The 26,497-nt window shown below is 45.1% G+C and overlaps 5 protein-coding genes and 2 long non-coding RNA genes across 12 annotated transcripts in view; 3 read left to right on the top strand and 4 right to left on the bottom strand.

The window, feature by feature from the left end:
- Window positions 1-594: 594 nt before the first annotated feature.
- cep83 (centrosomal protein 83) lies at window positions 595-6,389 on the top strand. Of its 3 annotated transcripts, XM_019891803.1 has the most exons (17): window positions 595-676; window positions 783-959; window positions 2,105-2,302; window positions 2,389-2,527; window positions 2,659-2,751; window positions 2,866-2,997; window positions 3,072-3,323; window positions 3,405-3,536; window positions 3,683-3,797; window positions 3,906-4,050; window positions 4,130-4,279; window positions 4,363-4,438; window positions 4,571-4,728; window positions 4,927-5,056; window positions 5,213-5,316; window positions 5,396-5,576; window positions 5,642-6,389. In XM_019891803.1, the coding sequence occupies exons 2-17, from the start codon at window positions 832-834 to the stop codon at window positions 5,735-5,737; spliced, it is 2,229 nt and encodes a 742-aa protein (XP_019747362.1). In that variant the 5' UTR covers window positions 595-676; window positions 783-831; the 3' UTR covers window positions 5,738-6,389. The 3 variants fall into 3 exon arrangements, with proteins under 3 accessions (XP_019747362.1, XP_019747360.1, XP_019747363.1); XM_019891801.1 differs by having other exon boundaries at window positions 5,396-6,389; XM_019891804.1 differs by lacking the exons at window positions 595-676; window positions 783-959 and adding an exon at window positions 1,121-1,239 and having other exon boundaries at window positions 5,396-6,389.
- Window positions 2,148-5,244, bottom strand: LOC109528833 (uncharacterized). Its single transcript, XR_002170736.1, has 4 exons — window positions 5,154-5,244; window positions 4,906-4,972; window positions 3,185-3,317; window positions 2,148-2,231 (listed from the first exon to the last, which is right to left on the bottom strand). It is a non-coding gene; the product is annotated as an uncharacterized LOC109528833 (long non-coding RNA).
- On the bottom strand, window positions 5,492-7,374 carry LOC109528837 (uncharacterized). The gene is made up of 3 exons (XR_002170739.1): window positions 7,261-7,374; window positions 6,175-6,318; window positions 5,492-5,574 (listed from the first exon to the last, which is right to left on the bottom strand). It is a non-coding gene; the product is annotated as an uncharacterized LOC109528837 (long non-coding RNA).
- Window positions 6,489-10,218, top strand: LOC109528823 (uncharacterized). Of its 2 annotated transcripts, none has more exons than XM_019891830.1 (4): window positions 6,489-6,653; window positions 8,207-8,980; window positions 9,068-9,100; window positions 9,392-10,218. In XM_019891830.1, the coding sequence occupies exons 1-4, from the start codon at window positions 6,635-6,637 to the stop codon at window positions 9,439-9,441; spliced, it is 876 nt and encodes a 291-aa protein (XP_019747389.1). In that variant the 5' UTR covers window positions 6,489-6,634; the 3' UTR covers window positions 9,442-10,218. The 2 variants fall into 2 exon arrangements, with proteins under 2 accessions (XP_019747389.1, XP_019747390.1); XM_019891831.1 differs by lacking the exon at window positions 6,489-6,653 and adding an exon at window positions 7,352-7,493.
- Window positions 10,219-10,425: 207 nt separating this feature from the next.
- osgep (O-sialoglycoprotein endopeptidase) lies at window positions 10,426-13,512 on the bottom strand. Its single transcript, XM_019891824.1, has 11 exons — window positions 12,920-13,512; window positions 12,702-12,821; window positions 12,452-12,627; window positions 12,262-12,357; window positions 12,145-12,194; window positions 11,495-11,573; window positions 11,352-11,417; window positions 11,178-11,268; window positions 11,010-11,085; window positions 10,725-10,823; window positions 10,426-10,641 (listed from the first exon to the last, which is right to left on the bottom strand). The coding sequence occupies exons 1-11, from the start codon at window positions 13,032-13,034 to the stop codon at window positions 10,602-10,604; spliced, it is 1,008 nt and encodes a 335-aa protein (XP_019747383.1). The 5' UTR covers window positions 13,035-13,512; the 3' UTR covers window positions 10,426-10,601.
- Window positions 13,513-13,616: 104 nt separating this feature from the next.
- On the top strand, window positions 13,617-16,081 carry apex1 (APEX nuclease (multifunctional DNA repair enzyme) 1). Of its 3 annotated transcripts, none has more exons than XM_019891825.1 (6): window positions 13,625-13,711; window positions 13,801-13,859; window positions 14,642-14,776; window positions 14,846-15,012; window positions 15,094-15,286; window positions 15,368-16,081. In XM_019891825.1, exons 3-6 carry the CDS (start codon window positions 14,716-14,718, stop codon window positions 15,880-15,882), a joined length of 936 nt encoding a protein of 311 aa, XP_019747384.1. In that variant the 5' UTR covers window positions 13,625-13,711; window positions 13,801-13,859; window positions 14,642-14,715; the 3' UTR covers window positions 15,883-16,081. The 3 variants fall into 3 exon arrangements, with proteins under 3 accessions (XP_019747386.1, XP_019747384.1, XP_019747385.1); XM_019891826.1 differs by having other exon boundaries at window positions 13,801-13,865; XM_019891827.1 differs by lacking the exon at window positions 13,801-13,859 and having other exon boundaries at window positions 13,617-13,711.
- A 788-nt stretch (window positions 16,082-16,869) lies between these two features.
- The window catches only part of LOC109528805 (zinc finger protein 420-like), a 71,330-nt gene continuing 61,702 nt past the window's right edge, over window positions 16,870-26,497 (bottom strand). The window contains exons 6-17 of the mRNA XM_019891785.1: window positions 24,826-25,046; window positions 23,573-23,698; window positions 23,208-23,354; window positions 21,942-22,994; window positions 21,293-21,495; window positions 21,119-21,217; window positions 20,944-21,033; window positions 20,751-20,861; window positions 20,141-20,258; window positions 19,196-20,057; window positions 18,375-18,427; window positions 16,870-18,285 (exon numbers count right to left, since the gene is read on the bottom strand). Coding sequence (XP_019747344.1) covers window positions 17,063-18,285; window positions 18,375-18,427; window positions 19,196-20,057; window positions 20,141-20,258; window positions 20,751-20,861; window positions 20,944-21,033; window positions 21,119-21,217; window positions 21,293-21,495; window positions 21,942-21,975 — 2,793 coding nt within the window. The 5' untranslated portion in view covers window positions 21,976-22,994; window positions 23,208-23,354; window positions 23,573-23,698; window positions 24,826-25,046 and the 3' untranslated portion in view covers window positions 16,870-17,062. The remainder of the gene's footprint in view (window positions 18,286-18,374; window positions 18,428-19,195; window positions 20,058-20,140; window positions 20,259-20,750; window positions 20,862-20,943; window positions 21,034-21,118; window positions 21,218-21,292; window positions 21,496-21,941; window positions 22,995-23,207; window positions 23,355-23,572; window positions 23,699-24,825; window positions 25,047-26,497) is intronic.

The raw sequence follows: 26,497 nt of genomic DNA, 5'->3' as shown, positions 1-26,497 counted from the left end.
GGGAACAACTGGACATCTTGAGGGAGGAGAACGTCCGTCGCGGGGCAGAGAAGTGCGACGCGCACGCCATTTCATTCAAGTTTAAAAAAAAAAAATCACTCTTACCCCCGTTTGTTCCTCTTGTTCCGCCTTCAGGCAAGTCGAGGACAGTAAGGAGCGAGAGGCCAAGCTGGAAGATAAATACTCTCAGCTCAAAAACAAATTGCACAGGACAGCGTTGGCGGAGAAGAAGGTGCTCCTTTTCTGTCGTTACCCGCGTAGAAACGAATGTTTAGCTCCCGGCGTCGACCCAAATGGATCAGTTTTGTTGTGTCGGGTTGTATAGCGGAGAAACCTGGAGGAGAAAAAAGAGCAGAGCTTACAGAGTACCATCCAGCTGATGAGGGAACAAATAGATGAGCTCAAACAGGATGGCACAATGGCCAACAAGTGAGTCTGTGAGGTCTTTAGTTTTAGAAAAAGACATTTTTTATCATTCCGCACAGTAATCAGATTTCAACACAATTGTGATCGCGCCAACCCCAGAAGGTTGATGGACTATCAGCAGCGGCACAACGAATTCCGACGCCTCCTAATGTGCCACAACGGGACTTTCCGCTTCAGCACCGCCCAAATCACCTCCGCGTGCTGCCCCGCCCACTGCCTCGGCTCTGAAATGATGCTTTCCAATGTGCAAGTATGCCTCACGCGCCACGATCAACAATATCCTTGCAGTTTTGCTTTTTTTTTTTTTTTTTTTACCCTCACATATTAACTTCCAGGTTATTATGACTTGTGTTAAGGAAGAAGAGCAGGAGCAGAGAGAAATAGCCCAACTGCGTCAGAGGGTAGATGACCTGGAAAAAGTCCAGCAGCGGCAAATGGAAGAACTGGGATGTAGCGAGCAAAAGGGATGTGTCGAGCAAAAGGGGCAGGACAACGGCCCGCTATGAGGATTGTCAACGTTTCCATCCATCCAAGTTAGTAAATCATCCTTAGCAAGGAGATGTTTGTGAATTGGACAAAAATTTTAAAACTTTTGAGGAAAAAATATTTCCCAAATCCACAAGAGGGCGCAATTGTACTTTGTTTCGACGCCGACCAGAACTGTCACATTGACTACATTTCCCGTGAGCCTCTAGTTTGTAGTTTTCAAATGTGCTAGTTTGCTAAAAAGCTAGCGAGCCGACTCAGACATCTGAAAAGAAAAAAAAACGAATTTAAGCGTTCATGTGGCCCTTTCAACACAGAACAATAACCGTAAGTAATAGTTTGGTTTTGCTTGGACGCTAAAATGGTCGCCTTATCGATATGTGCAAGTTATCGATTTTTATAAACCTTATACATGTTTATTTATATCGCCTGAGCTCGGGTGTAGCTTTGCTGCGAGTAACCCAACTAGTTTGTTTTGCATTGCCGTCTTTAAATCGTTAAAAGGGCAGTTTCGGATAAAGTGCAGATAAAATGTCATCAATCTGCTCGGACATCGTTCTTGAGTGACGGCAGACAACGCGCGATTTTTGAATACTAAACGGAAAGTGGTTTTTTTTCCTACTTCCTCGTGTAACATCAACAACAACAAAGTGTCACTGCAGCAACACTACTTGCACAGTCTATTATTCCTGTGACTATCCATTCATTTATTTTTTTTTTGTTTGTCTATATTTGCAAAACAGAAAGCTGGAACCGATCGCAGGGCACGTCTCTAGCCTGTGTTAAGAGGCATTACATTACAAAACAATTTACATCGAGTAACAATAGTTTTCATGGGTATCTGGATATTTGCACTTGAATGATTTTTGTCACTGTAATCAGTAGCCCCAGACCCGCCTGGTCTCGACAACAGATGCTGCAGCCAAGCAAGGGAGCTAACGAATCACTTGAGGTTGATTAACAGCCTCGGCCTGACAGCTAAGAGGCTGTGATTGTATCAAAAAATAGCCTGACTCTTGGCATAGCTGCCATGGAGACTGACAACAAAGACCGGCACTCTTCAAACGCCGCACCAACTTGACTCAGGGATCTCATTTCGCAAGAGCCGTATTGTCACTGACCAGGCAGCTTGTGGATTCACGTAACCGGTCTGCCTTAAGACTCCTTTGTCCTCTCTTGACTTCCATTCCAGAGGTGACATGACCTCCTCGGCCCTCCAGCAGTCTTTTCCGCTTGGGGCTAGCCTGGGGCCCGGCGCGGGGGCGTCTTCATCCATGCCCGGTTTGTCCGCCGGGGCCGAGATGGAGCTTCAGAAGATGCTCGTCGACGAGAGGACCAAGTGTGAACGTCATCGAGGGAACTATGAGACTCTTAAGGCTGAACACACCAGGTACACATTATTAATCTTAAGAATGCATATATTCAATCAGTATCCAACCGTTTAAAATAAATAAATGACTCTTTTTTTTTTCTCAGCTTGCAGGATGAATTCATCCAGGTGCAAGAGGAAGTAAGACATCTGCAGGCTCAACTCGACAGGCTCCAGCTGCAGTTCGCTGAGCGCACTAGAGAAATTCTGGAAAAAAACGGGGAGCTGGACGAGCTCAGACTTCAGGTAAACTGAAAAATACTGATTTGCTTGTTTTTTAGGGTTTTTTTTTTCTCTTCAGCATTTCACACTAAAATAAACTGAAATGTTTGTTCCCTGGAATGGGCTGAGCGATTTTTGGAATTGTTGAATACCAGGTGATGACTCCTCAGCGTCTGGAGTTGCTCAGGGCTCAGGTGCAACAGGAGATGGAGGGTCCGGTTCGAGAGCGCTTTGCCAGACTCGAAGAGGTCTGCTCAATATCAATAATAAACTTGAACTTTTTCTTTGATAATGCGATGGAAGAAATGAGAAGTTTTACACATGTCACATTTGAAGTTCCCTAATAAAAGGTTTGCGTGTAGGAGGCCGAGAAGTACAGGTCGGAGTTCAACGAGCTCCGCTACGCTCACACTGTGCTCAATGCCCAGTTTGAACACCAAAAAGAGGAACACGCACGCGTCATGGAGGAGCAGAGGCTTCGCTACAAGGCCGAAGTGAGTGACTGCGTTTAGATCGGGGCTTCAGACTAGTGCTCAAATCTCCCGGCTTCCCCCCCCCCTGTGGCCAGATCGCTCATCTGGACAAAGATAAGGAGAACCTGATGGCCCTGTACCAGAACGCAGACTCCCAGAACGACAGGAAACAAATCGAGGTTCTGCTGAGGGAGAAAACCCAGCTTACCTTGCGCTTGAAGGGTCTCCAGGCAGAGGTGGCGGAATTGCAGGCTCAGAAGGACCACTCGGAGCAGCAGGCGGAGAACGTCCAGCGGGTTCAGAACAGACAGCTGGTGGAATCCCAGGCCGCTCTGAAAGCCCTGGAGGTCACACATCCCAAGTCAAATGTTGGTGTATTTGTACTTTTGTACGTAACTTGACAGTTGTTGTGCACTCTTTTGTTCCAGGCGGAGCGTCAGTCGTTGCGCTCGCGGCTGGAGCGGATGGAGAGCGAACTCCGGCTGAGCCACGAGCAGAACAGTCAGCTCACTGGAAAACTGCATAAAACCGAGAAGCGAGTCGACTCCCTCAGCGGACAGGTAGACTGGCCTCAATTACCAGCAGTACCGCTGATAAGTGCAAATTGCTCCCACTTCTTCCCCCTCACTCGATTGACAACAGTTTGATATCGTACGCGAATGTACTCAAAAGTCCCGCCGCGTGTTCCTCGTGGCACCGTTGACAGATTGAAAGCCTGACGCATTCCCACAAGATGGAGGTGGCCAGCGTCAAACTGGAGTCTACCCGCTCCAAAGGCGAGCTGGAGAGGGAGAGAGACAGTCTGAAAGGGCAACTGGAGGGTAACGTTTTTTTAATTCATAGGGCTAAAAAAAAAAAAAAAAAAGGCTAATGTCTGCGATTGAAAGGTCTTACAAATGTCCTCGTGTTGTTGTTGTCGTGTTTTTCAGGTCTACAGATGGACATGGAGGTGCTCAAGCACGCCGCGGAGAGACACAAGGAAGCTGTTGTCGAAAAAGAAAGGGAGGTGGCAAGGAAGGTGCAATCAGCCCGCGATGAGGAAATCTACAAATCGGCTGTCTTACACCAGGAAAAGTAAGACGAGATCATAGCGAAGCAAGAGAAGACCCCCGGAATTCAACGCGCGCGCCCTTGGGATGTTTGTGCCGCTTAGGATGGAGATGGAGCACCGCCTGGCTGAGTTGGAACAGCAGATGGCGCTGCAGGACACCAAAGAGCAAGCCCGGAACGAAGAGTGGGAAGAGCAACTCCGCATGGCCCAAAGAGGAGAAGAGTCTGCGCGCAAAGAACTGCAGAGCCTGAGGTCAGTCTTGCTCCACTCCTGGGGTGATAAAAACGCCTAAAATTATCATTCAATCTTTTTATTTTTTATTTTTTGTCTTTCAGAACTCGATTAAAGCAGCAGAGCGTCCAGCTTGAGGAGCTGGAGAGGCTAACAGAAGCGGTTTCAAACTTGAAGCAGGTAAGGGCAAACTCTTTGGCACCTCACTGTGGCAAAACAATTTGTGCAATTCAAATCGACATCGCGATACAATTTTCGTTGGAAAAAAAAACACCATGCAGATTTTTTTTCCTCTCTCTTTTTTTTGAATAGAAAAACGAGGAGATGTCCGCAGAGCTGGGCACGTTGTCGCGGTCAGAAGCTGAGCTGATGGATGCAAACTTGCATCTGAAAGCCAAAGTGGACGGAGTGAGGGAGGAGCTGAGGGGGGCCCGAGCCCAAGCTGAGAGGAGCCAACATGAGGCAGAGCGGTACATCAAACGCAACCCCCCGCCCCCTCCCCCATTGAAATCAATTGAAATGCCACCAAATGCGTTCTTGGCCCCTCGTAAAAACGAAACACACTTGACCAAGAAAAAATATGTAACTAAGGGGCACTTGTAGGTCAAGTTACCACTATCGTGATAAAAGATTGTGTGTCTTCCTACCATGTGTTGTTCTTCTGGCAGGCGGGTGGAGGAGAGTCAAATCGAGTGGTTGGAGGAGAAACACAAGCTGCAAGAGAGAGAAGCCAAACTGGATGAGAAATACTCCCAGCTCAAGGAGAAAATGAAGAGAGCAGCCGTTGCCCAAAAGAAGGTACCCCTTTCTCCCTGATTTTTTTTTTTTCATTTTTACAAACAACAAAAAAACAAAAAACAAAAAAGACATTTGAGCAAGGGGTGTGTAGACTTACTATGTCCGCTGTCTTCATCCACACGATCTGGTACGGTCTCTTTGTGTGTTGTTGTGTAGAGAAGAACCCAGACGGAGAACAAAGAGAAGAGCCTGCAGAATAAGATCCAACTGTTGAAGGCTCAAATGGAGGAACTGAAATTGGAAGCCGCAGCAGCCAACAAGTCAGCCTCACAATTGACAAAAAAAAATTGACTTCAAAGAACATTGCATGGCGCTAACACAAGAACCTTCCATTTGCAGACGCCCGCTTCACTCCGAGGAGCACGCTCAGCTCCGCAGAAGGATGCGAGAGCTCCAGCGGCGACACAACGAATTCCGGCGCCTCCTGCTGGGAGACCAGGGCGCCTTCAGCCTCGGCCCCGCCATCCTCACCTCCACACAAAACCCATTCGTCATCACGGATGCGGCCACGAACGTACCTGTAAGTAGACGCGTTGACATGTTTTGCATATTGGGACTCAATAAGAGGTCCGCGTGTGTGTTAAGGAAGAGGAGGAGCGCAGGGAAATGGTCCTGCTGCGTGAGAGGCTGGATGAGCTGGAAAGAGCGCAGCAGCAGCAACTTGAAGAACTGGATGGGTGAACAGCGCCACAACAATTCTGTACTGTGTTTTCATTTTAGCTTTTGAATTCAAGGCACTCAGGTCTATTTTTTTTACGTTTACACTCAACTCCCTTGATGTACTTTAATTTTATAATCGCTGTCCGATGAAGTCGACGTCTGTCACCATTTGATCATTTTAGACCACGTTTGACAATGCATGCGAGTCATTGGCTAGCAATATGCTGTAATAATCTTAGACAGAAAAAGTGGCCCATTTTTTTTACAGCACTTGTTTGTATGTTCTGCCTGGAAAACTTCAGTCCTCAGGTCTCAGATGTTCAAAGTATTATGTAAACCTCATGGTCACTAAGGTCTGCACTAAAAGTCACCAAACAAACTTGTTCACATGTTCAATCTGTCGACAAAGCAAAGTACCACGGGTGTTGTCACAGGTCCAGATAGGCTGTTAGACTGACCACTTCAACAGAAATGACTCCCAGTTCTTCCAGTTACTTCCTCATACAACAGCCAATCATATTGCAGCGAGGCGTGTCCTGCTCTGAATCGTGGGACGTCTCGCAGATTGGATTAGGCGGGGCGGGACACGATGTCGCCCTCTCCTGGTCGGAATGAGAAATGCTGTCATTGATAGCTTCCGGGAATCAACACAAAATACAGTACCGGTACTGGATACGAGCCATGTTTCCATTTGTGCCGTGTGGTGTCTTCTATTTTAGTTTTATATTTTTATAAAATCAAAAAGGGTTTTATGACACTTAATTACAATTTATTTAACTGATGGTTAATGTAGTCATATCTTGATATGTGAGGGATTTTCAGAAATTAATGCATAGCAGTTGTGGAACTGAGGATGGAGAGAACATAAATTGAGTCTTCACGCACCACGCTTTTGCCATCTACTTGCCAGGATGAGAAATGTCGGAGACAACTACCGGTAATCCAAAACAAATATACGGTACATTTTTTTTTGTTTCAGACTCGTGCTGTTTCTATTTTCATATCGCTCAGCACTCGCGAGCTCGGGTGTGCTAGAGCCCCATCAGAATCGGTGTACTGTAGTCCCTCACGCGTTTTAATTTTTGTATAGACCCACACCCAAAAAAGTCACAAGTCGCCATTCAGTTCCAATCAATTCCTGCATGGGTGTCTGTGCCATTAATTGACGTGGTTATTACTGTCACGATTAAAGATATGCGTTGATCTGAAACAATATTGCCAATGCGTAGTTTATTTTCATTAATTATGCATATTAAATGAATACACTCGTCCCATTTATGGATGTATTATCTGGTTATCGCTAGTGCATGGGCATGTTATAAATCCACTGCAGTCTTGCTTTTCGCCAGAAGAGGTCACTACGTGAAGCTTCCTGAAATTTGCGCTTTTTCGAAACAAGTCGTCAAAGCGGCTCAGTGCTTCACAAAAGCTTCATTTGCCCCTCAGTAATTATGACACGATCACGCTGAAAGTATTTCAAGCTTCTATTTTTTTTTTTTAAGATTGCGTAATGTCAGGAATTTGACGGCATCGTCGTTACTCACGTGCTTGTCACGTGTGCTGTCGGAACGTTGTCCATCGCCAGTTTCCCGTCGGAGCGTTTATTCGGGGGCTCACTTCCCGTCCAACCCACCTTGTGGCGTCGTTTCCTGGTGGTGGCAGGCAGCAGGCGAGTCTCATCCAAGCGAGCCGACGTTATCCCGACGCTATAAACAAGTTAACCCAACGGTCCAAGCTCAACGACACTTTCGGCGAAAAGACATGCATATCAAGACAGGTTTGTCCGTTTGACTCCGATCTATTTCAAGGGCTTGCCTCATTCGACGCGACAATTTTTTTGCACTCGCCGACATTGCTAGCCCCGCTAACTCAAGGAGCCCGACTGGCTACTCCCCGCTTTGCATTGAATGGCTTACGAAACTTTGACGAGCGCGGCTAGCTTAGCGCACGCTTCTACTTCTTTGGAGGACAAATCTTGCCCGATCGAAAGTCAAGCTCGGACGCTATCTGGGGTTTCGAACGTCGCGTTTCTTGGTATCGTGACGCTGCTAATAAAGATTCGCTAATAGGGTCTTGTCTTGGGGATTAGCAAGATCGGCGCAGTCTAGCCCTGCTACTTTTTTTTCACGTGGAGTTCTCGAATGTTCGGTTAGAGTATACGATAATCCATTTCGTAAACTTTTTTTTTTTTTTTTTGTAAGTGGCACTTGGGTTGTAACCGGGCCAGTGTTTTACCGTTAAATCTCTTATGACCTCACTCGGCTCCAGAGGTGACATCACGGGAGGTTTCTATGGATGTGGCGTTCATTTTCTTAAAATGGTGGCCTAAATAACTACAATCGCAAATCTGCTGTCTCAAGCATCTGGACACTTAATCATTTTCACAACTCGATTCGATCAATTTTTGCGGGGTCGTCACCTCAGTACTTTTAAGATAAGTTTCGTTTTAGCTACAAGAGGTAAACATGAAACTTGGGCGTGTTCTTCCAGGTACATGGGAAGCCAGTAACACTGTGTGCGAGTCCGATACCTTGTGCGACCCAGCAGTCCTCGTTGCAACCACCAACCCAGAGCCACACATCCGAAACCGCCGCCTGTCACCCGGTTCCGGCAACTGCGGCGGCGGAGGAGGAGGCGGCTGCATCTCCGGAGGGGAGCCCCGGCATCTCTCCCCCGGCGCGGACCTGAACGGGCCGAGCCACCTGCACGCATTCAGCTTCCGCAGGGAAAAGGAGCGCAAAGGCCCGCAGCACAAAGGCCGCAGCCTTCGCCGAGAGGTCAGCCAGAAAGGGCTCAACCGCTCACAAAAGGTGAACCAGAAGGAGAGGTGGGTGGAGGACAGTCTGTCGCTGCTCAAGCCACCGCCTGCCTTCCCGGTGCAGGACAGCCCCGCCAAGCTGCAGCCGGCCGTCAGCTACGCCTCCAAGGTGAAGGCAAAAACGGCGAGTGGCATTCTGGAGGACGACCGCCCCGCCATCGGCGTTCTGCTCCAGAACCAATGGGGGCTCAGTTTCATCAGCGAGACCAGGCCCGCCCCAGAGAACCCCAACCCTCATCCCGCCGCCCCAGACTCCCCTGCACCTCAAGTCACAGACACACAAGCGCCAGTAGAACCACCACTCGCCATCCAGCCCCCTCAAGAAACCACCAGACCCTTCACTACCTCCACCGCCCCGGCTACACACTCTGAGCTGGACGAGCACAACGGGGAGCTTCTGCTCAGTTGTCGCCACCTTATGGAGGCTCTGAACTTCCACAATAGAGGTATTGGAGCCACTGTTTCTGACCTTTTGTAAAGCAACATGCTCGAATTTAGTTTTGTAACTTTTTTTTGGGTCTCTCTCTCTGCAGAATGGAATGCAATCTGTAACCAACAGAAAAAAGGTACGTTGACCTGAAGATGAAGTTGTGCACAACACTACAATATACCCAAATCCATTAACAACAATCCAAAATGCACAACTATAAAATGGCTGACATGCTTCGAACAGACGCTGTAATATGTGCAGTAGTTTCTTTGCAATTGCATGCTTGCTTTTTAAACTTTTGCATTCAAATACTTATACTGGGTGTCATAAACACATGCCGGACGGTTAAAACTAGAAAATGTTTTCGATTGTCTCATCAGCTGGATATTAAAGGCAACTTTCTCTCTCCACACCCGTTTCTTTTCAGATCCAAAAAGAGTTGTGTGGTACAAGGACTTCCGGGAGCACCCGGCCTAGCAGCGCACAGAAGCCCAAAGCGTATTCAGATCGACACAAAAATACACACACACACACACACAGAATCAACATGCGCCTTCATGCACATTAAGACACCTAACGACGGACGATTCTCGGAGTCCCCTCTCACACGCTGCACTCAGGATGATGTCTTCATGCAAAGCCACACTGAGACACTTTGGACTAACTCCTTTTTGAGATCTTACAGCAATGATTTTTTTTTTTTTTTTTTTTTAAATCGCCTTATTAAAAAAAGTCTGCCTTAAGTAATCAGACCGTTCCCCCTCCCCCTTTTTTTTTTTTGAAAGTTGCAGTTTTAATAAACGGTGTCCCGTGTAAAGCGTGTGGTCAATCAAGCACTTTGTTAAAGACTAATTTGTTATTTGCGATGGCCGTGCGAGAAACTCGCGGTGATTTATTATTTCTTTCTCTTCCCACCCACTCCCCATTTCCGTGTGAGGCGTGGCGTCTTATACCTGCTCGAATTTTACTGTTATTGTCGTTTTCGGTTTACAGAGGGGTATCTTCAAAGGCACAGTAGAATTCCCCCTTTAGCCCTGTCAGATCTTAATGCTGTCCCCATTTGTTTTTTGTTTTTTTGTCATTTGTTCCGTTGTTCGCTTTCTAATGAGGTGAATGTTCATGAATTCATAAGGGAGCTAAGTGTTCAATACATTGATTTTATTTTTTTGTTTTGGAAAAAGAATTTGGAAAAAAAATTACACTGGAGGAGGAATGTACGTGAACAGTATTGCTTAATAAAAGTGAATAAACTTGCCTAGCAGCTGTTTATTGGAAATGAGTGATTTGCGATTGTCTTCGATGTATTTTTTTAGATTTTAGCCATTATTGTGAAAAAAGAAACATTAAATGAAATACAATCGTGTTCCATTGGCTGTTCCGACACATTTTCTTGACAGGGGGCCTCAAGTGTGCAGAAGGTAAAGTGTTGAGCGTTCAAGAAAAGCCGAGCACTTCCTCCCAAACACTCGAGGACCGTCTGCGCTTCACTTTAATTTGTCACGTGCACGATATATCAAAAACTACCTGAGAAAACAAGATGGACCGTGTCTGTGGGAAGGAGTCCATTTTGTACTTAAGTCTCATGGAACCGAGTCAAATTTTTCCCTCGACGTGCCAGCCGTGACATTCTCCGCCCATCAGTCTCTCCACGTGACCTCCACTTCATCTGTTCTGTACCTGCGACGCAAGCAATGTCCACAAATGTAGAAAATGAACCCGCGGTGGGCTTGAAAAATGTACAGACGTAAAACGTGCGCTACCTCTGCGTGATCCAGGAGTCCTCCAACTCGGTCACTTGGCCGGATCGAAACATTTCCCAGCCGGCTTGAGCGATCATGGCGCCGTTGTCGATACAGAATCTATGGCGTGGTACCATTTCATTTATGTATGTGACAGGAAGTCATTATCAGACATGATACAGCAAAAAAAATAAAAATCCTTTCAAGGCTGAGTAGTACATGCCTGTTAAATGAAGTCAATGTGTCTTGAAAGGAGAAGTGAGTATATTTTGAGCCTCGGGGTACCCCCTACAGATGTGTTTGTACCTTTCATCTGTGGCAAAAAGTTTGGCTCCTCTTTCCTTGCACATGACCCCCATCATCTCCTGTAGACGCAGGTTACCTGCATATTCAATGCTAGTTTAATGTTACAATATCTTATTTTTTTGGGGGGGGGGTCAACTATTGGTTAAACTCAGTTCCTGACGTACTTACAGCCAACGCCGCCGACAATGAGAACCTCTTGGGAGCTGCAGTGAGCCATGGCCCGCTCTGTGATTTCCACCAGCATTGCGAACACCGTCTCCTGAACAACCAAACACAAACATGGCTCCGACGTCAATTCATGTACAATATATTTGATGACGTTGGTTATGAGTTAATTTTAACCTGCAGGGAGAAGCACAAGTCCTCGGCTGTACACTGACGGGATCCAAGCATTTTATTTGCAGCTTCCTATTATTAGAACAGCAAAACAAAAGTCAATAATTTACTTTGTGATCTTTTAAAAATGAGTCGCTGCAAACGCTCACCTCAATGTAGGACAGTATCCCAGAAAATGACACGTCCATTCCTTTGACAGTATATGGCAGCTCCACATACTGAGAGCCTCTGAACAATAAAATAAAAAAGGAAACACAGTTAAGATGCTTAAAAAAATAATAGTGGACTGGGTTGAGGTTTTGGATTTTTCATAATGGCTCTTATCTGATCATAAACTGCAATTGCAGACTGCTAACAACGTCCAGGTTACGTGCCACCAGAGGTTAAAGGTGACAGGCTTTTCAAATTTTATTTTAGTTTTTCAATACGTTTTTTTTTTTGTGAAAGTAATAGGTTTTTTATAATGTATAATATTAATAAGACGCAGACACACACATTTTTTATTTATTTTTTGTCCAGTTCCCTCAAGACCCCTCGCGATCAACTTGGGACCAGCCCGCAGGCTACTACTCGATCACGATCGACTAGTTGGCCACTCCAAATTTAAAATGAACCCCCAAAAAAACGCCATCTATTGTATTAATTGACAAAGGCGAAAACGCTTTTTTGCAATAATAATAATTGTTACTTTATAAACGGAAGATGTAGTTTTAGTTGTGATTTTTTTTTAATGTTATTTTATTTCTTTCATGTTAGTTTTAGTTCACTATAGTGGCCTTTGTCGTATACTATCACTTACTTCTTGGCCATCTGTTCAATGTTGTAGCCTGGGCTCGGATCGTTTGAAATCTGTCGAAAAAGAAATACTGTATGTGTAAATACAGCACACTCAACATGAAATGAACACGGCACACACCTTGATCACTCTGGCAAATCTGTCCAAACAGTTCCCAACTGCAATGTCGATGGTCTCTCCAAATATTCTGTACCGCCGCTCAGAGTACGCAATGACCTGAAAAGGAGTGAACGCACAAGTGTTCATCAATTATTCAACAGATTGGTTGAAAACACCTTGCCCTGCTACAAGATGAAATCGTGCCAGAAACCTGTGTGTTCCCCCCGCTGACATAAAGCACAGTGGGATTGTTGGCTTTGGTGATGAGTCGGCCCATCTCGATGTGGCCAATGCAGTGGTTGACACCGACAAGGGGCTTCCCCCACAATTGGGCCACTGTGCGAGCCACCAGAGCCACTGTGACCAAGGGGGCACCCATGCCAGGACCTGGTGAGATGAGGAAACCAATATGAATAGAAACCCATCTTATAACATTCACAATGTCAACATGCTGAACAAACCTTTAGTATATGCTACACAGTCTATGTCAGAAGATTTCAACCCCGCTTGCTCCAAAGCCTCCTTTAAGACAGTCAGTATAACAGAGCGATGATGTCTGGCTGTGTCGCTGGGCTGGAATCCTGTTTAGGGGAAAACATAAAAATGTGAATACAATTCACAAGTGCAGTGGTGGTCTTACGGTGTCATGTTCAAAAAAAAAAACGAACACATTTTTTACCTTCTCCAGGAGGTGTAATGTAGGTCCGTCTAGGGTTGGAAAGTACTTCTCCATCCCTGATGATCCCAATGCCAATCTTATTGGCACTGCCCTCAAATCCAATTACTACAGTCATTGCAGCTTCACACACATTTAAAGGAAACTAAATGAATGGTCTAGATTGAGAATATAAGGTAACGAGTGGTACAACTCTAGCTTTGCACTTAGATATACAACAGTCTATTTTGATTCACACACCTGATTGAATCAAAACATTAGCATCTTTTCAGCTAACCATGTAGATAATAACGCCAAAGAGCTTGTTTTGTCACCCAGGGAACTAAGTATGAATACCCAACTACCACCGTGCTTACATTAAGCCCTACTTTAAATTCGCATGAGTCCAATTTCCGTACTTTAATTCAAAAAAATATATATTTCACTTCACCGACTCGTCCATGTTCAGTCCAGAGGACCCAACTGAGTGTTCGACTCGCCTGACTGTTAAGTTTCAACAAACGCGTTTATATGTCTTAAATATTCCCCCTCGCCCAAATAACATTTTACGACGAACTGAAACATGTTGCAGGACTTACATATGTGTTTAAAAATGTAAAGTGGAATCGTTTCTGAAATTTTTAACAGGCATTGAGGAGCACGTGGGAAAATAAAGCCGCTTTAGGTAATTGTACTTGTGCGCATGCGCCTGGTTATTGCCATTAAGTATTATATGAAAACGATACTAACTGTAAAGACTCTTTCTTACTCACACAGTGCAGTATAAAACATTCACCCCTTGGATATTTTTGAAAGGTAGTTTGGGTTTTTCTTAACGTCATAATAACCATATTACAATCGCATTAGCCGCCTCAATAGTTCCTCTCTTCTCCCATGCACGTTAGGGAAGTGACTGCTGGTCTGTGAGCGAGCAGCGTGTCCGGGACTTGGCATCTTGCTGAAAGTGCGAGTGAGATTATTTGCATGCTGTGAAAATCAGTATTTGTTTGCGGTCTCCTGAGAGAATATTTAAACTTGCAGCATTTGATCTCGGTGTTTAACCAATGGAAGCTAAATTTGCAGGCAAATATTCTCGATGGCTTCTCTGGAGGAGGCCTTCCCGTCGCTTGTCTTTGTTTCAATGAAAAGCTAACGTTAGCATCACGCATTTTGTTGGGCTTGCTAACATGCTAATGAATTTTTGATCAGTTGCGGTTAAGTTTGTTTAAATGGTTGAATTTAGCAACGTGCTTTCCTGGAGTATTTTACTTTATTAATCCTCGTCGAGACAGTAGTCATGCATATATCGTTAACCCCCACCCCCAAACTATGAGGTACACCTGCAACTAAGCTTCATCTACGACTGATGCAAAATTGTTATAAAATTCAGTTTTGTCCTTACATTATAAATTTTTGTTGTTGCAATTTGCACTAGACTGAGGTGTCGTTTGAAACATTATGTGCATTTTTTTTTTCCAGAGGATTGGCAATAGCATATGTGATATCGAACTGATATCCTGTCACATTTCCAAACCTTGTGTTTTGCAATCTTTGTTAACAGGGGAAAAAAAAAAAGAACAAACAATATCGCAATCGGTATAATATAATCTTGTGGCTGTGGAAAGAATAAACAGAAACAATCATGAGCACATTCCAGTTCTGGTCACTACTGTGGAGACTCGTGTGAATGAAAATGTGTCGTTTTTTTGGTTGTTAACGTGACTTTTTCTCTCCACCCTTTCCCAGCGGCACTTCAAGTTTGGCGCGTGTGTGTTGCTCGGCTCCCAAGTGTGTTTTCCGCCGTTCGAACAAGCTCAAGCATGAAGCGCGGAAAGAAGGCAGAGGAGGCGACAGCAGAAGGGGACGGTGACGCCAACTCGGGTGAGTCCGGGATAACACAAAACGCCCGAAATCCGTTCTCAAAACGTATTTGCCGCCATCAATTTACAGAAAGCACGAACAAGAAAGCGAAGAAAACGAAAGAACCAGAAGCCCCCATCTTGTACGAAGACCCCCCCGACAAAACGACCAGCAAAGATGGACTCGACGCTAATATGAAGATCACTTCCTGGAACGTGGACGGGCTGAGGGCTTGGGTGAAGAAGAATGGCCTGGATGTGAGTTGCAACACCCCCCACACACACATTTTGTTTCCAATTCCGCCACCCCTTGATGCCGGTGTTGGTCTCCCCCCCCAGTGGGTGCGGGAGGAGAATCCGGACGTCCTGTGCCTGCAGGAGACCAAGTGCGCGGAAAAAGACCTTCCCGCTGACATCACGTCCATGCCCGAGTATCCTCACAAGTACTGGTGCGTGTCGGACGACAAGGAGGGCTACAGCGGCGTGGCCATGCTGTGCAAAACAGAGCCCACCAAAGTGACGTATGGCATCGGTGAGTAAGATTTGAAGAATGATGAACCAGGGAGGAGGACAGTCGGAAAATGTGGCGCTGTTTTTTTCCCCAATCGTAAAGGTAAAGAGGAGCACGACAAGGAAGGCCGCGTGATCACCGCCGAGTTCCCCACTTTCTACCTGGTGACGGCCTACGTGCCGAACGCCGGGCGAGGCCTGGTGCGCTTAGATTACCGCAAGACCTGGGACGCGGATTTCCGCGCCTACTTGACCGAGCTGGACATGCAGAAGCCCCTCGTGCTGTGCGGCGACCTCAACGTGGCCCACCGGGAGATCGACCTGAAGAACCCCAAGGGGAACAAGAAAAGTGCCGGCTTCACCCCGGAGGAACGCGAGGGCTTCGGCCAGCTGCTGGAAGCCGGTTTCGTCGATAGCTTCCGCGAGCTCTACCCCGAGCAGGCCAACGCGTACACCTTCTGGACCTACATGATGAATTCCAGGTCGAAGAACGTGGGCTGGCGGCTCGATTACTTTGTGCTGTCGTCCTCCCTGGTGTCCGCTCTTTGCGACAGCAAGATCCGCAACAAGGCTATGGGGAGCGACCACTGCCCTATTACGCTGCACCTTGCTGTGTAGCCTCCTTTCGGTGCATATTCACCAGTAGCTTAGGTGCGAAGTTTCGAAATGCCCTGTTGGCCCTTATTTTTTTTTCTTAAGCAGACCCAAATTATAAAAACTTAGTTAGGCTCAAATGCGACACTAAATATGCTCTGAAGATTTTAAGATAAGACCAAGCGTGGCCACTTTCTGTTCTATCGACTCAAAAAAAAAAAAAGCTGCAATGCCACAAAAGCGGTCGAAAGTTGTCCTTCACAAAATGTGCAAAGCCTCGAGTGAAAATGTTTTGTATTTTGTCCTTTAACCTTGTATCGCACAAATAAAAGTCTGATTTCTAGAGCAAACTTCTGGTCGTTTTTAAAACGGTAAAACCTGGATAGAGGCATATTGGGCTTTGGGGTGACATTTCAGGATGAACCTAGAACACAAACTTACGTGCTGAACTTAATGTGTGGAGTTGGCCACGTCCTGTTGAGTACATGAAAGTAGTCACAGCGCTTCGCTTTCGCCGCGTTTTGGAATTTTACAGCCTTAGTCTAAAATGCATTGAATTCTGTACGCAACACCCGATGATGGCAAAAAGAAAAAAAGTACAGAGGATAAAAATGACAGTGTGGCGTGGGGGAAAAAAAACTAATGTGGCGGTGTGCAAAATTTTGAGGGGCAAGTTTTTGCATTTCATTTTTTTTAAAGACGGTTCTAGCATAAAATATGGAAAGGTGTGAAAATTTAAAACCATACAGAAAGGCAGTAAAAATATGGAAAGTGGTGAATACTTGAAATCTACACACCTCGTCGTGATTTTTTTTTCTTTTGATGCGACTTTTTTTGTGCTCGTTAAAAAAAAAAAAAAAATTGCAGAAATCTCCTCCAAAGAAATCCAAGATTGTTAAAAAAAATAGAATTTTGCAATTTTGGATCAAGGGGAAGCGCCATGAATACCTTCTCCATCCATGTAATGTTTTTTTTAAATATTTTTTTAATGATTTTTTTAAATGTTTTATTATTTATTAACTCATTCAGTACCAGCCAATTCTGGACCAAGTCTGAAAAGACGTTTAAAAACGTCTTTGGGAGTGAATGAGTTGAATTATGCTCACCTGCAAAAGTTCAAGCGGATTTTCGGTTCACCCTGAAATTTCACGTCAAGATCCCCGACTTTGTACCGCGGCGGGCACTCCGAATAAAACGTTCCTCGTCATGTTATCTTATGTGTCCGGTGATGCATTTTGAGGTTGTACGACTGCTTGAACGCTTTGCCGCACTCGCCGCAGCGGAAGGGCTTCTCCCCCGTGTGCGTTTGCGCGTGTCTCTTGAGGCGGGTGGCGCTGAAGAAACTCTTGTCGCACTCGGCGCAGGCGTACGGCCGCACGCCCGTGTGGTAGCGCAGGTGAATGGTCAGGTAGCACGACTGGGTGAACGTCTTCCCGCAGTGCGGGCACCGGAAGGGCTTGTGGCCCGTGTGGAAGCGCTCGTGCTTGAGCAGCTCGCCGTGGGAGAAGAAACCCTTGCCGCAGTCCGAGCACAGGTACGGCCTCTCGCCCGAGTGCGTCAGCTCGTGGCGGATCAGCGTGGCCTTGTACACAAAACTCTTGTCGCACCGCGAGCAGCCGTAGACGTTCTCTCTCGTGTGGCAGCGCTCGTGCTTCTTCATGTTGCGCTCCCGCTTGAAGCGCTTGCCGCAGAAGGAGCACATGAAGGGCATCTCCGCCGAGTGGATCTTCATGTGGTTGACCAGGCCGCCCTTGTAGAGGAAGCCCTTGCCGCACTGCGCGCAAACGTGCGGCCGCTCTTTCTGATGGATCCGCCGGTGGGTGGTGAGCGCCGTCTGGTAGGCGAAGCTCTTGCCGCAGCTGCAGGCGTACGCTCGCTCCTCCCGGTGCGTGCGCAGGTGTCTGGTGAGGGAGCCGGCGCGACGGAAGCTCAGCTGGCAATGGGGGCACCGGAGCGAACCCTCCGCCTCGTCGGCGTCCTCGCCGTGCGTCTTGAGGTGCCTCACCAGCGCGGACTTCCACGCGAACGTGCGGCCGCACTCGTAGCACAAAAAGCGGTCGTTTTCCGTGTGGGCGTCCATGTGCGCCTTCTGAGCCGCAAAGGACTTTGAGACCTCCCCGCAGATGCCGCACTCGAGCCCGCATCCGGACTTGTGGGTCTGCTTGTGTCTCTCCAGAGATTGCTTGAAGGAGAAACGTCGTCCGCACTGAGAGCAGAGGAACGGCTGCTCACCCGTGTGGATGCGCTGGTGCGATTTCAGCAGGGAGAGGAACTTGAATCTTTTGCCGCAGTCTTGGCAGTTGAAACGAGCCTCTGGGACGGCGGCGGCCATGTTGTCATCATCGGGGCGAACGCGCTCCGTGGGCTGCCGCGACCGATGTTCCTCTGAATGATGGAAAGCCGTCGACGTGCCATCTGCCGGGTGAGCTGACAGAAACACACACACGCACGTTGTATTATAGACGTGTGAAAAAAGTGTCGCGTGTAAAATGAGAGCCGACAAAACAAACACTCACTTGCATCGGTGTCTTTTGTTGAGACGGAGGGCGACCAGTACGAATGCTCGGAACTGTTTAAGACATCAGTCCATCAGTCTCCATAAATCCATGTTCCGTATTGGCCCGAATATAAGACGGTGTTTTTTGCATTGAAATAAGACTGAAAAAGTGGGGGTCGTCTTATATTCGGGGTCTAGACATTATACCCATTCACGACGCTAGATGGCGCCAGATATCATTGAAGCGAATGCTGACCTTGACTCCCCAGGCCAAAGTGAAGCCCTGCCACGAAGAATAAAAATAAAAATAGCGGTAACAAGAAGAAGAAAAATAAAAAATAGCGGTAAGAAAGAAAAGAGAAGAAAATAATAGAAGAGATCACAGAAAATGGAGAAACGTAGCGACAATCTGGAGAAAAGTGGATCAAAGATCGGCCAGGTTAACCGGCAGCTGAGGAGAAATTACGATGTAATTTACATTTCAAAAACCAGAAGCCATTCATTTACAAATGTGATTGCACTTTAGTTTACATATTTAAATCTTCAGCTATTAAGATTTGAATGAGGCAAAATAACATGCTTTTTCTCTCAAATATATCGTTACAATCATTTGTTTCAGATGTACTGTCATTATTTTCTGTATAAAAATTAATTTGGTGTTCAAAAAGTCTTTTTTCAAACTTGAGTCTTGAAAAAGAGGGGGTCGTCTTATAATCAGGGCCGTCTGATATTCGGGCCAATACGGTACTTAATTTTTTTACATATTCATCCAACATTTTAAAAATGAGTTTTTTTTTCGCCCTCACCATATTTATAAGAGAAAGACAGAACGAAACTGACCAACTCCAGGAGGTCGGTGGTCTCTCCCCGGTGACTTCCCGCTTCGTCCTGCTGCTCATGCGTTTCTGCAAGTTGATGACTTGGATCTTCATGGTGGGTTTGCGTTTGCGCCGGCTTGTGCGGACGTTGACGAGAGAAACGACAGCCGCGTTTACCGGTACCTCCCCCGGATCGGGCGCGGCATCCCCCGCTGACCCGACGTGAGTTTCCAAGTGCTTCGAGAGCGCCGTCTCACAGGTGAATTTCCTCTCGCACTGAGGGCACGCAAACGCGTCACCCGCCACGTGCGTTTGTTGCTTGTGGCAGGAGCGCGCCGACACGGACGGAAAAGTCTCCCCACAGATGTCGCATTCGTACTCGCATGCGGTTTTGTGCACGTTACTGTGCCGCCTCAGGGCCTGCCGGAAAGAGAAGCAGCGGCCGCACTCGGAGCAGCGGTGGGGGCGCTCCCCTGTGTGGATGACCCGGTGGGCTGTGAGCGACGAGGCAAACTTGAATTTCCTGTTGCAGTCCGGACAGTCGTGAGGGCCCGAAGAGATCGGAGGCCGAACGGAAGCAGAGGCGTCCTCGTGAACGACCGCCTGGTGCGTCGCCGTGAGGTCACTTTGTGGCTTTTCATCCATTTCTTTCTCTTTTTTCCCATCATCCATGTCTGCTGTCGTGTCTTCTGCTTGCTCAACTCCGCCGTTGTCTTCAACCTCTGCAATGATCTCAACTGTCACCTCGTCCATTGTGGGCACATGTATGGGACAGTCACCATCCGGGCCTGATTCGTTAGGCCGCTGTTCAGCTTTTTCCATTCTGCAAGCATGAAAGGCAGAGAGCGAGGCAAGGATATTGTCCCCCATGCTTGTGGCTGGAACTACATTTTTTTTAAAAAAATAACACAAGTTAGTTCATAGTCGCAGAATAATCGCATAAATTGCTTCGGAAATATACAGTTACCATGTTGCTTTAAACGTTTAAGGTCTTTGTGGTGCTGGAGCAAAACCTTGAGGTCATTCGCCTCAGCGAGCGAATGCACACGTTCAGCCGATATTGACGCTTCGAGCCAGCATACAGTCTGCAATTGATAAGATTGAAAAAAAAAAAAAAAACAGATGATACCATCACGATATTACAAAGAATGGCAACAACACTCTGAGATGTGTCTCGAATATTTTAGTGACATTTATTACCCCTTTTACAATCCCAACAGTACATTTCTCGAATGTGGGCGCCGGGAAATGCATTTTCATTGCCACAGAGGTGTTTCTAATATTTTGCCTGTCTAACGTAGCTAAATAAGGTAAGCTAACAACAAAGACAACTACATTAAAAAGCATATTGCTGATTTTTTTTTAAACCGCAGGATAACTTTGTTTTAATATGTTAAAAGCATGTTGTTTTGTGATGGGCTGTTTTGAAAAAAATGCTTTTCACAGTGCCTCGGTATCTGAGATTTTTTTCCTGAAGTGCGACAGTTCTTTGTACAAGTTTTGAAAGAGCAGCAGTGGCAATTCAATATAATTTGTTCTGCTGTAACAATTGACAACCTCATAAAGTCGTTCCTCACCTCTTTGAGATCAGGAACAGGTAACAACTGAACTAGTCGACACAGGAACTCCCAAAAGAGGGACTTTAAATCCCGGTCATATTCTGGTCCGTACTGCGAAGGGAAGACCTCCTTTGCGATGATAAAAGAGTCACAAATTAAATCCTTTGACCACACACACTATTGATTAAAAATGACATTGATGATGTCTTACCACAAAGAAGTGCCGTCTCTCTTCGGGATCCTTGAGCAGAACCCGAATTAACTCCCGAAAGCAAATTGCGGCTTCCTCTTCTTCATTTACCTGCAACGTAAGGACGCACAGCATATTTCAACTGTCAGCGAAATTAAAAGACGGACGCAGAAACTGGAATGAAAAGGGCACTCACGTCTACTGCAAAGATGTTTTGTTGTTTAATCTTAGCCAGGAGAGACAAGATGATGTCACATTCCAGCGGCGCTTCACTTCGGCATAATTCCAAAATATACTGAAAATAGAGATAGGCATGATGACGCTTATGTTGTTGCATGACTTCTTACTCTCCCTTCTTGGTTGTATTCACCCTGGCTCTTAAACCTAGGTTGAGTTGAATCCAGTGCTTGTATACGAGCAGCTCCGGGACCATCTCCATAGCCAAAGAGACAAAGTCGGCCATTTCCCAGTAGCTCATGACTTGTTGTTTCTCCAGGGTCTGCCACATGGAGGCTGACAGGAGATGCAGAGGTGGCACCAGGAGGCGGAGTGACGCCAGAGGTAATGGGCTACCTGGGAAAATATATTCCATACAAGTTACAATACGTTACACGGTGGTTCTCAAACTGGGCTACGTCATTTGATTTCTAAAATGATTGATTCAGTGATTACCTAACATAGGGCATTTTTTTATTCTTGTCTTGGCTTGATTTCTAAAATGATTGATTCAGTGATTACCTAACATTGGGCATTTTTTTATTCTTGTCTTGGCGTACAATGATTGGAAAGATGGACATATTTTGAATTTAATCTATCTATTGAACAGTTCCATAATATTTAGGTAGAAACGTTTGTCGAAAGTTTGAGAGGTGTTACGTTACAATTACGTTTTAAAATGTTGGCGATTATTTTATACAATTATTTAAAGTCTGTGCACGCATTTTTTTGCAGGTACAAGATGACAACCCCAAGCCACTACCCCCAGTTTGTATTTGTTCATTCAGGACTGGCAAACAAACCTTGGGAAATCGTTGAAAAAAGACCAGACTCCATCTTCTTGACGAAAAGTTGCTGATAGCCACCATTAGCCAGTTAGCTAGCCACTCGAACACTGAAATGACAAATGGTTCCGTTGACCGCAAACCTGGGGTGACTATTTATTAATCCATGCTCAACTATTAAAGCAAAGAACACAAAATGAGAATAACTCCACTTTAAACCTAGTTTTAGACAGTGAAAATCATTGAATGACTCGTTTGTTTGGTATAGTCGGCGTTATCACTCTTCTTTACTCGAAAGAAAAACTGTCAACACTTGATGATGTTTCTTGAACTACCGCCACCCGCTGGCGATTCCTGGAACTACACGCGAACTCCGAATAATACCAATGCACAAATACACAAAACATAATTCAAAATATTTCAACAAAAAACTAAACTTAAACAGTGACATCCATAATGATGTGGAAAATAACATGTTTTCACAAACTTGTATGATTGAAGAGATGTTGCGATAGTGGCCAGTGCGTGAATAACAAGTCAGTACTTTTTGTGGTTGTCGCGAAGCAAATTACACAAAGCAACAGGCAATAGTCAAATACCGTTCAATTAAAAATTAAATACATAAAAAATAGTAGTAATTGTGAACAAGTTACTTATTTTATGATGCAACAAAACATGTTTGATTTCAGTCATTGAACTTATTGTGTGACCATTGACTGCCCCTATCTGACACCGAAACAGATTCTTGATCATGTCGCCCGTACAACAGGTCACTGCGGTTTTGCTCATGAGCAGCTCATTGCACTTTGCTATTTGTAAAGTACTTGGTCCAACAATTTCAATAACAGCCCAAGACAAACTGGGTTTTTCTTCATCTATGAGGTGGTTCGATTGGTTGCAATTTTCATTTTCAGGACTGAACTAGATCCCAAGGTATTGATGGTCCCAAGAGACAGTTTTGGTCTGTTGCAGTCGTATAGCATCCGTCTATAGCTGCGGATGATAAACAGCTATCATCATAAGGCTGATAAGAAGTCTGTTTGGAAACATCTCGCAGGCAGGATGAGGGATCTTGAGGTAAAAAAAAAAAAAAAAAAAAGATTTTACATTCAACATAAAACTGAATGAGTGCCTGAACAAAACATACACATATAGTCCAGCAGGCCTGGTTGATGAAGCACTTATACTCTACAAATCTCTTTTTAGCAGCTTAAATCATTCAACGTGACAACGTGAAATCAGTCAAACCTCCAAAAAAACTCAAATGGAGCGCTAAACACCCACCGATCTGGAGTTTCTGCAAAGTCTGCGAGCGCTCCACAGCCTTTCTGACTTTGTTGTCAAACGTCAGACATCGCCACATGACAAGAAGAGCCAAACACAGCTGTAGGGCAAACATCAACACGCCCAGCATGATGATGACGCTATTTTCTGTCGGGGGGGGGGAACAGAAAGGAGAAATTGTTCAGCCCGTGTACTCTTTACGTGTGGAGGTATTTTTGTTCAAATGTCAAGGCTTTTGTAATACTTGATCTCTTGGTTTCATTGGATCATAAGTTTTCCTACTTTTTAGTGCATGATCAAAATAAACAGTTCAATCAAATCCATGAATGCGCTGTGCGCATAATGAAGATATAATGAAGACTAACCATATGATGACATTTGCGGCGGCGACTCCCAGCGGGAGACGAGGAGGCTCGAGAAGCCCCGAGTGGAGTTCTGGTTCTGGATGAGCTCCATTTGTCAGCGAGAATGGCAGATGGAACGCTGAAGACCTTTAGAAGTCGCCGTGTAAGTCCAATGAAGGTCATATAAATGACACAGGGACAGTTTAAAAGATGACATGATTGATGATGAATGATTAGTGTTCTCATAACATCCCAAGAATGGTATTTAGACTTTTTAACAGGATGATTCAGTGAGTATGTGATGAGATCAAACCAAGGCAATCAACCTTTGTTAATCCAATCAAATAAAGAAGCCCGAATGAAAAGGCTCGATGGAGGATTTATTGTGAGGGAATTCTTTTGTTGAACTTTTTTTTTTTTTTACTTTTATTTGCTCATCTAAGTACCATATTTTCCGGGTGTATAAATCGCACCAGCCATAAAATGCATAATAAATAAGAAAAAAAAACATATATAAGTTTTTTTTTGGGGGGGGGGGATGTATTTGGTAAAATCCAACACCAAGCACAGACATGTCAACTTGAAAGGCAATTTAAAATAAAAATAAAATCGAGAACAATAGGCTGAATAAGTGTACGGATGTGCCAACGTGACGTGACGTTGATTTCTCTACACAGGCCTGGAGCGCCCTCCTGTGGCTCAATGTGAAAATAACATGTGAAATGATATCCTAATTTCACACATAAATCGCTCCAAAGTATAAATCACACCCCCGGCCAAACTATGAAAACAAAAATGCGATTTATAGTTCGTAAAATACGGTCATCATAAAAAAGAAAAATCATTGTATGACAGTCAAGAATTTCAGATTAATTTTAACCTAATTTCTTAATGATTCACAATTGAACGAGACAGAAACCTCACAAACCTTTAAAAAGGGGCTTAATAATGAAAATATATGATGACAGTGACTTGCGGCTATTTGAACGCACACTTTTAAAGTGAGCTGGTCAAACTCCAATGCCCTTTGGCCCTTTTATGAGATAAAACAGTACACGGCCAGGGTTCGCATGAAATCACAGATACGGAGTGACAAGTACACGATTGCCTTAAAGCGCATGAAGTTAAATCGGTTGCTGTTCTGACGAGACAACGGAGAGAATTATTTTCACACCTGTATACACACACACAAACACGCTTACGGTCTACTTTCTTCACATGCGTTACCAATGGCAAAAAAAAAAAATAAAAATAAAATCCCAAATTTTACTAACCTTGCTAAAGATGGAAGAAGTTGCAGTCCAAGCGTGCGCCGTTTGGAGTTTAACCCCAGCAGAGAAGCCCCTCAAATCCCCCCGCTCATTAAAAGCTCCCGGGAAGTTTGTTTTCCTGCTCACTCCTCATGAGGTCCCTTCTTTTCTTCTTTTCGGGAGGGGGGACAGCTGCGCCCTCACATTCATTGCACGCATTCAGTCGCGAACTCGGGTCACACTGACTTGAAATGAATTAGAAACAAAAACAACAAAAAAAATAGGTCATCCGAGAGGAAGGTACACTTCGGCGGCAATGAGTAAACTATCCAGAGAAAAAATAGGTCATCCGAGAGGAAGGTACACTTCGGTGGCAATGAGTAAACTATCCAGACCTTGTGCAGTTTACCTCAGGATTGGGCGTATACGGTGAGCAACAAGCGAGCGTCATCACGCTTTGCAAACATAAACCACGCTTAATTGTCACTCTGCCCATATTTACACTTTTAACGCATTGCTGAATTATTTTAGCTTTAGTATCGGATGTTGTCAAAAGAACGACATTTTAATGGAATATATATATTTTTTAATTTGTAGTGGAGAGTTTGTCACCTGTGGTCAAAGTGTACGTGGACCCCAGGTTGGGGAAACTGCCCGAAGTCACCAATCCTGTAATGTCCTGTGATGACCAGCAGAGAGCGATAGAGTGCTTCGCTCCCAAAGTCCAATCAAGAAGCACACATTAATTTTTTTCTTCAATAAGTACAATGCCTTATGTTTTTTTTTAACTGAGAGCGATAGAGTGCTTCGCTCCCAAAGTCCAATCATGAGGCATACATTCATTTTTTTTCTTAAACAAGTACAATGCCTTATGTTTTTTTTTTTTTAACTCAATACACAATACCACAGGTGTCAAACTCAAGGCCCGGGGGCCAGATCTAGCCCCCGGGATCAACTTCCATGATCCTTTCTAAAATGTTGACCAACATTTTAAATTCTCATACGTCATAAATAAGAGATATATTCAAAGCATTTACCAAACCCCTTATGATAGTAACTTAAACAATAGTTGACTCAACAGTTATGCGTGACCTTTTATATGGTTTCAGTCATAACGGCCCTCCAAGTGAAACGGTAACTAAAACGTGGTCCGGGCCATGAATGAGTTTGACACTCCTGCACGATACTGTATTTAGTTATTGCCAACTTTTCATCACGCTTGACACATAAGGGTTTTTAGAAGCTGTTGCGTCACAATAACGACATACTATACAGAAAATACGCTATGAAAATGAAGCACATCAACTCAAGTTTGGCCTTCCGTGTACTCAAAAGTGTCACCCCTGACCACGGAACACGCCCGTGTCCATCAACACAACCGTGCTTGTGTTCGACATCGCTAACACTGTCCACACGTTAATCCAAAATCTTTTCACCTAGACTAAAGTCATGTGTGTGTATATATCGGGAGCACAGTCGTGTCCTCCAGCGAGGATTACTCTTACACATGGTGCGCCGGCCTTCATGCAAATTCCATTTTGATTATTAAAAGGCAGAGGACAGAGGAGGCAAACTGTTTTGTTTCCCATTAAGGCGACCCCTTCTCCCACTAAGAGGATTATGCCTGACACACGCTCGGGACTTACATAAGGCTGTCAGGGGACGGGGGAGGATAATATCTGACATTTCTGCAATA

This window comes from Hippocampus comes, unplaced genomic scaffold, assembly GCF_001891065.2.
Source record: "Hippocampus comes isolate QL1 unplaced genomic scaffold, H_comes_QL1_v1.1 scaffold63, whole genome shotgun sequence".
Classification (NCBI taxonomy): Eukaryota; Metazoa; Chordata; class Actinopteri; order Syngnathiformes; family Syngnathidae; genus Hippocampus; species Hippocampus comes.
Note: the sequence above shows the minus strand (reverse complement) of the source record. Positions and strands in the feature narration are given on the sequence as shown.

Excerpts from the sequence above, each read along its gene's own strand:
- osgep (XM_019891824.1), bottom strand. The coding sequence starts at position 13,034 with ATGACTGTAGTAATTGGATTTGAGGGCAGTGCCAATAAGATTGGCATT. Across the intron at positions 12,628-12,701 it reads CTGTGTAGCATATACTAAAG|GTCCTGGCATGGGTGCCCCC; the intron begins GTTTGTTCAGCA and ends TCATCTCACCAG. Across the intron at positions 10,642-10,724 it reads GACTCCTGGATCACGCAGAG|GTACAGAACAGATGAAGTGG; the intron begins GTAGCGCACGTT and ends CTTGCGTCGCAG.
- LOC109528823 (XM_019891830.1), top strand. Across the intron at positions 8,981-9,067 it reads TCTGAACTTCCACAATAGAG|AATGGAATGCAATCTGTAAC; the intron begins GTATTGGAGCCA and ends CTCTCTCTGCAG. Across the intron at positions 9,101-9,391 it reads CTGTAACCAACAGAAAAAAG|ATCCAAAAAGAGTTGTGTGG; the intron begins GTACGTTGACCT and ends GTTTCTTTTCAG.
- apex1 (XM_019891827.1), top strand. The coding sequence starts at position 14,716 with ATGAAGCGCGGAAAGAAGGCAGAGGAGGCGACAGCAGAAGGGGACGGT. Across the intron at positions 14,777-14,845 it reads GGACGGTGACGCCAACTCGG|AAAGCACGAACAAGAAAGCG; the intron begins GTGAGTCCGGGA and ends ATCAATTTACAG. Across the intron at positions 15,287-15,367 it reads CAAAGTGACGTATGGCATCG|GTAAAGAGGAGCACGACAAG; the intron begins GTGAGTAAGATT and ends CCAATCGTAAAG.
- cep83 (XM_019891801.1), top strand. The coding sequence starts at position 832 with ATGACCTGGAAAAAGTCCAGCAGCGGCAAATGGAAGAACTGGGATGTA. Across the intron at positions 2,998-3,071 it reads GGCTTCGCTACAAGGCCGAA|ATCGCTCATCTGGACAAAGA; the intron begins GTGAGTGACTGC and ends CCCTGTGGCCAG. Across the intron at positions 4,051-4,129 it reads GCTGTCTTACACCAGGAAAA|GATGGAGATGGAGCACCGCC; the intron begins GTAAGACGAGAT and ends TGTGCCGCTTAG.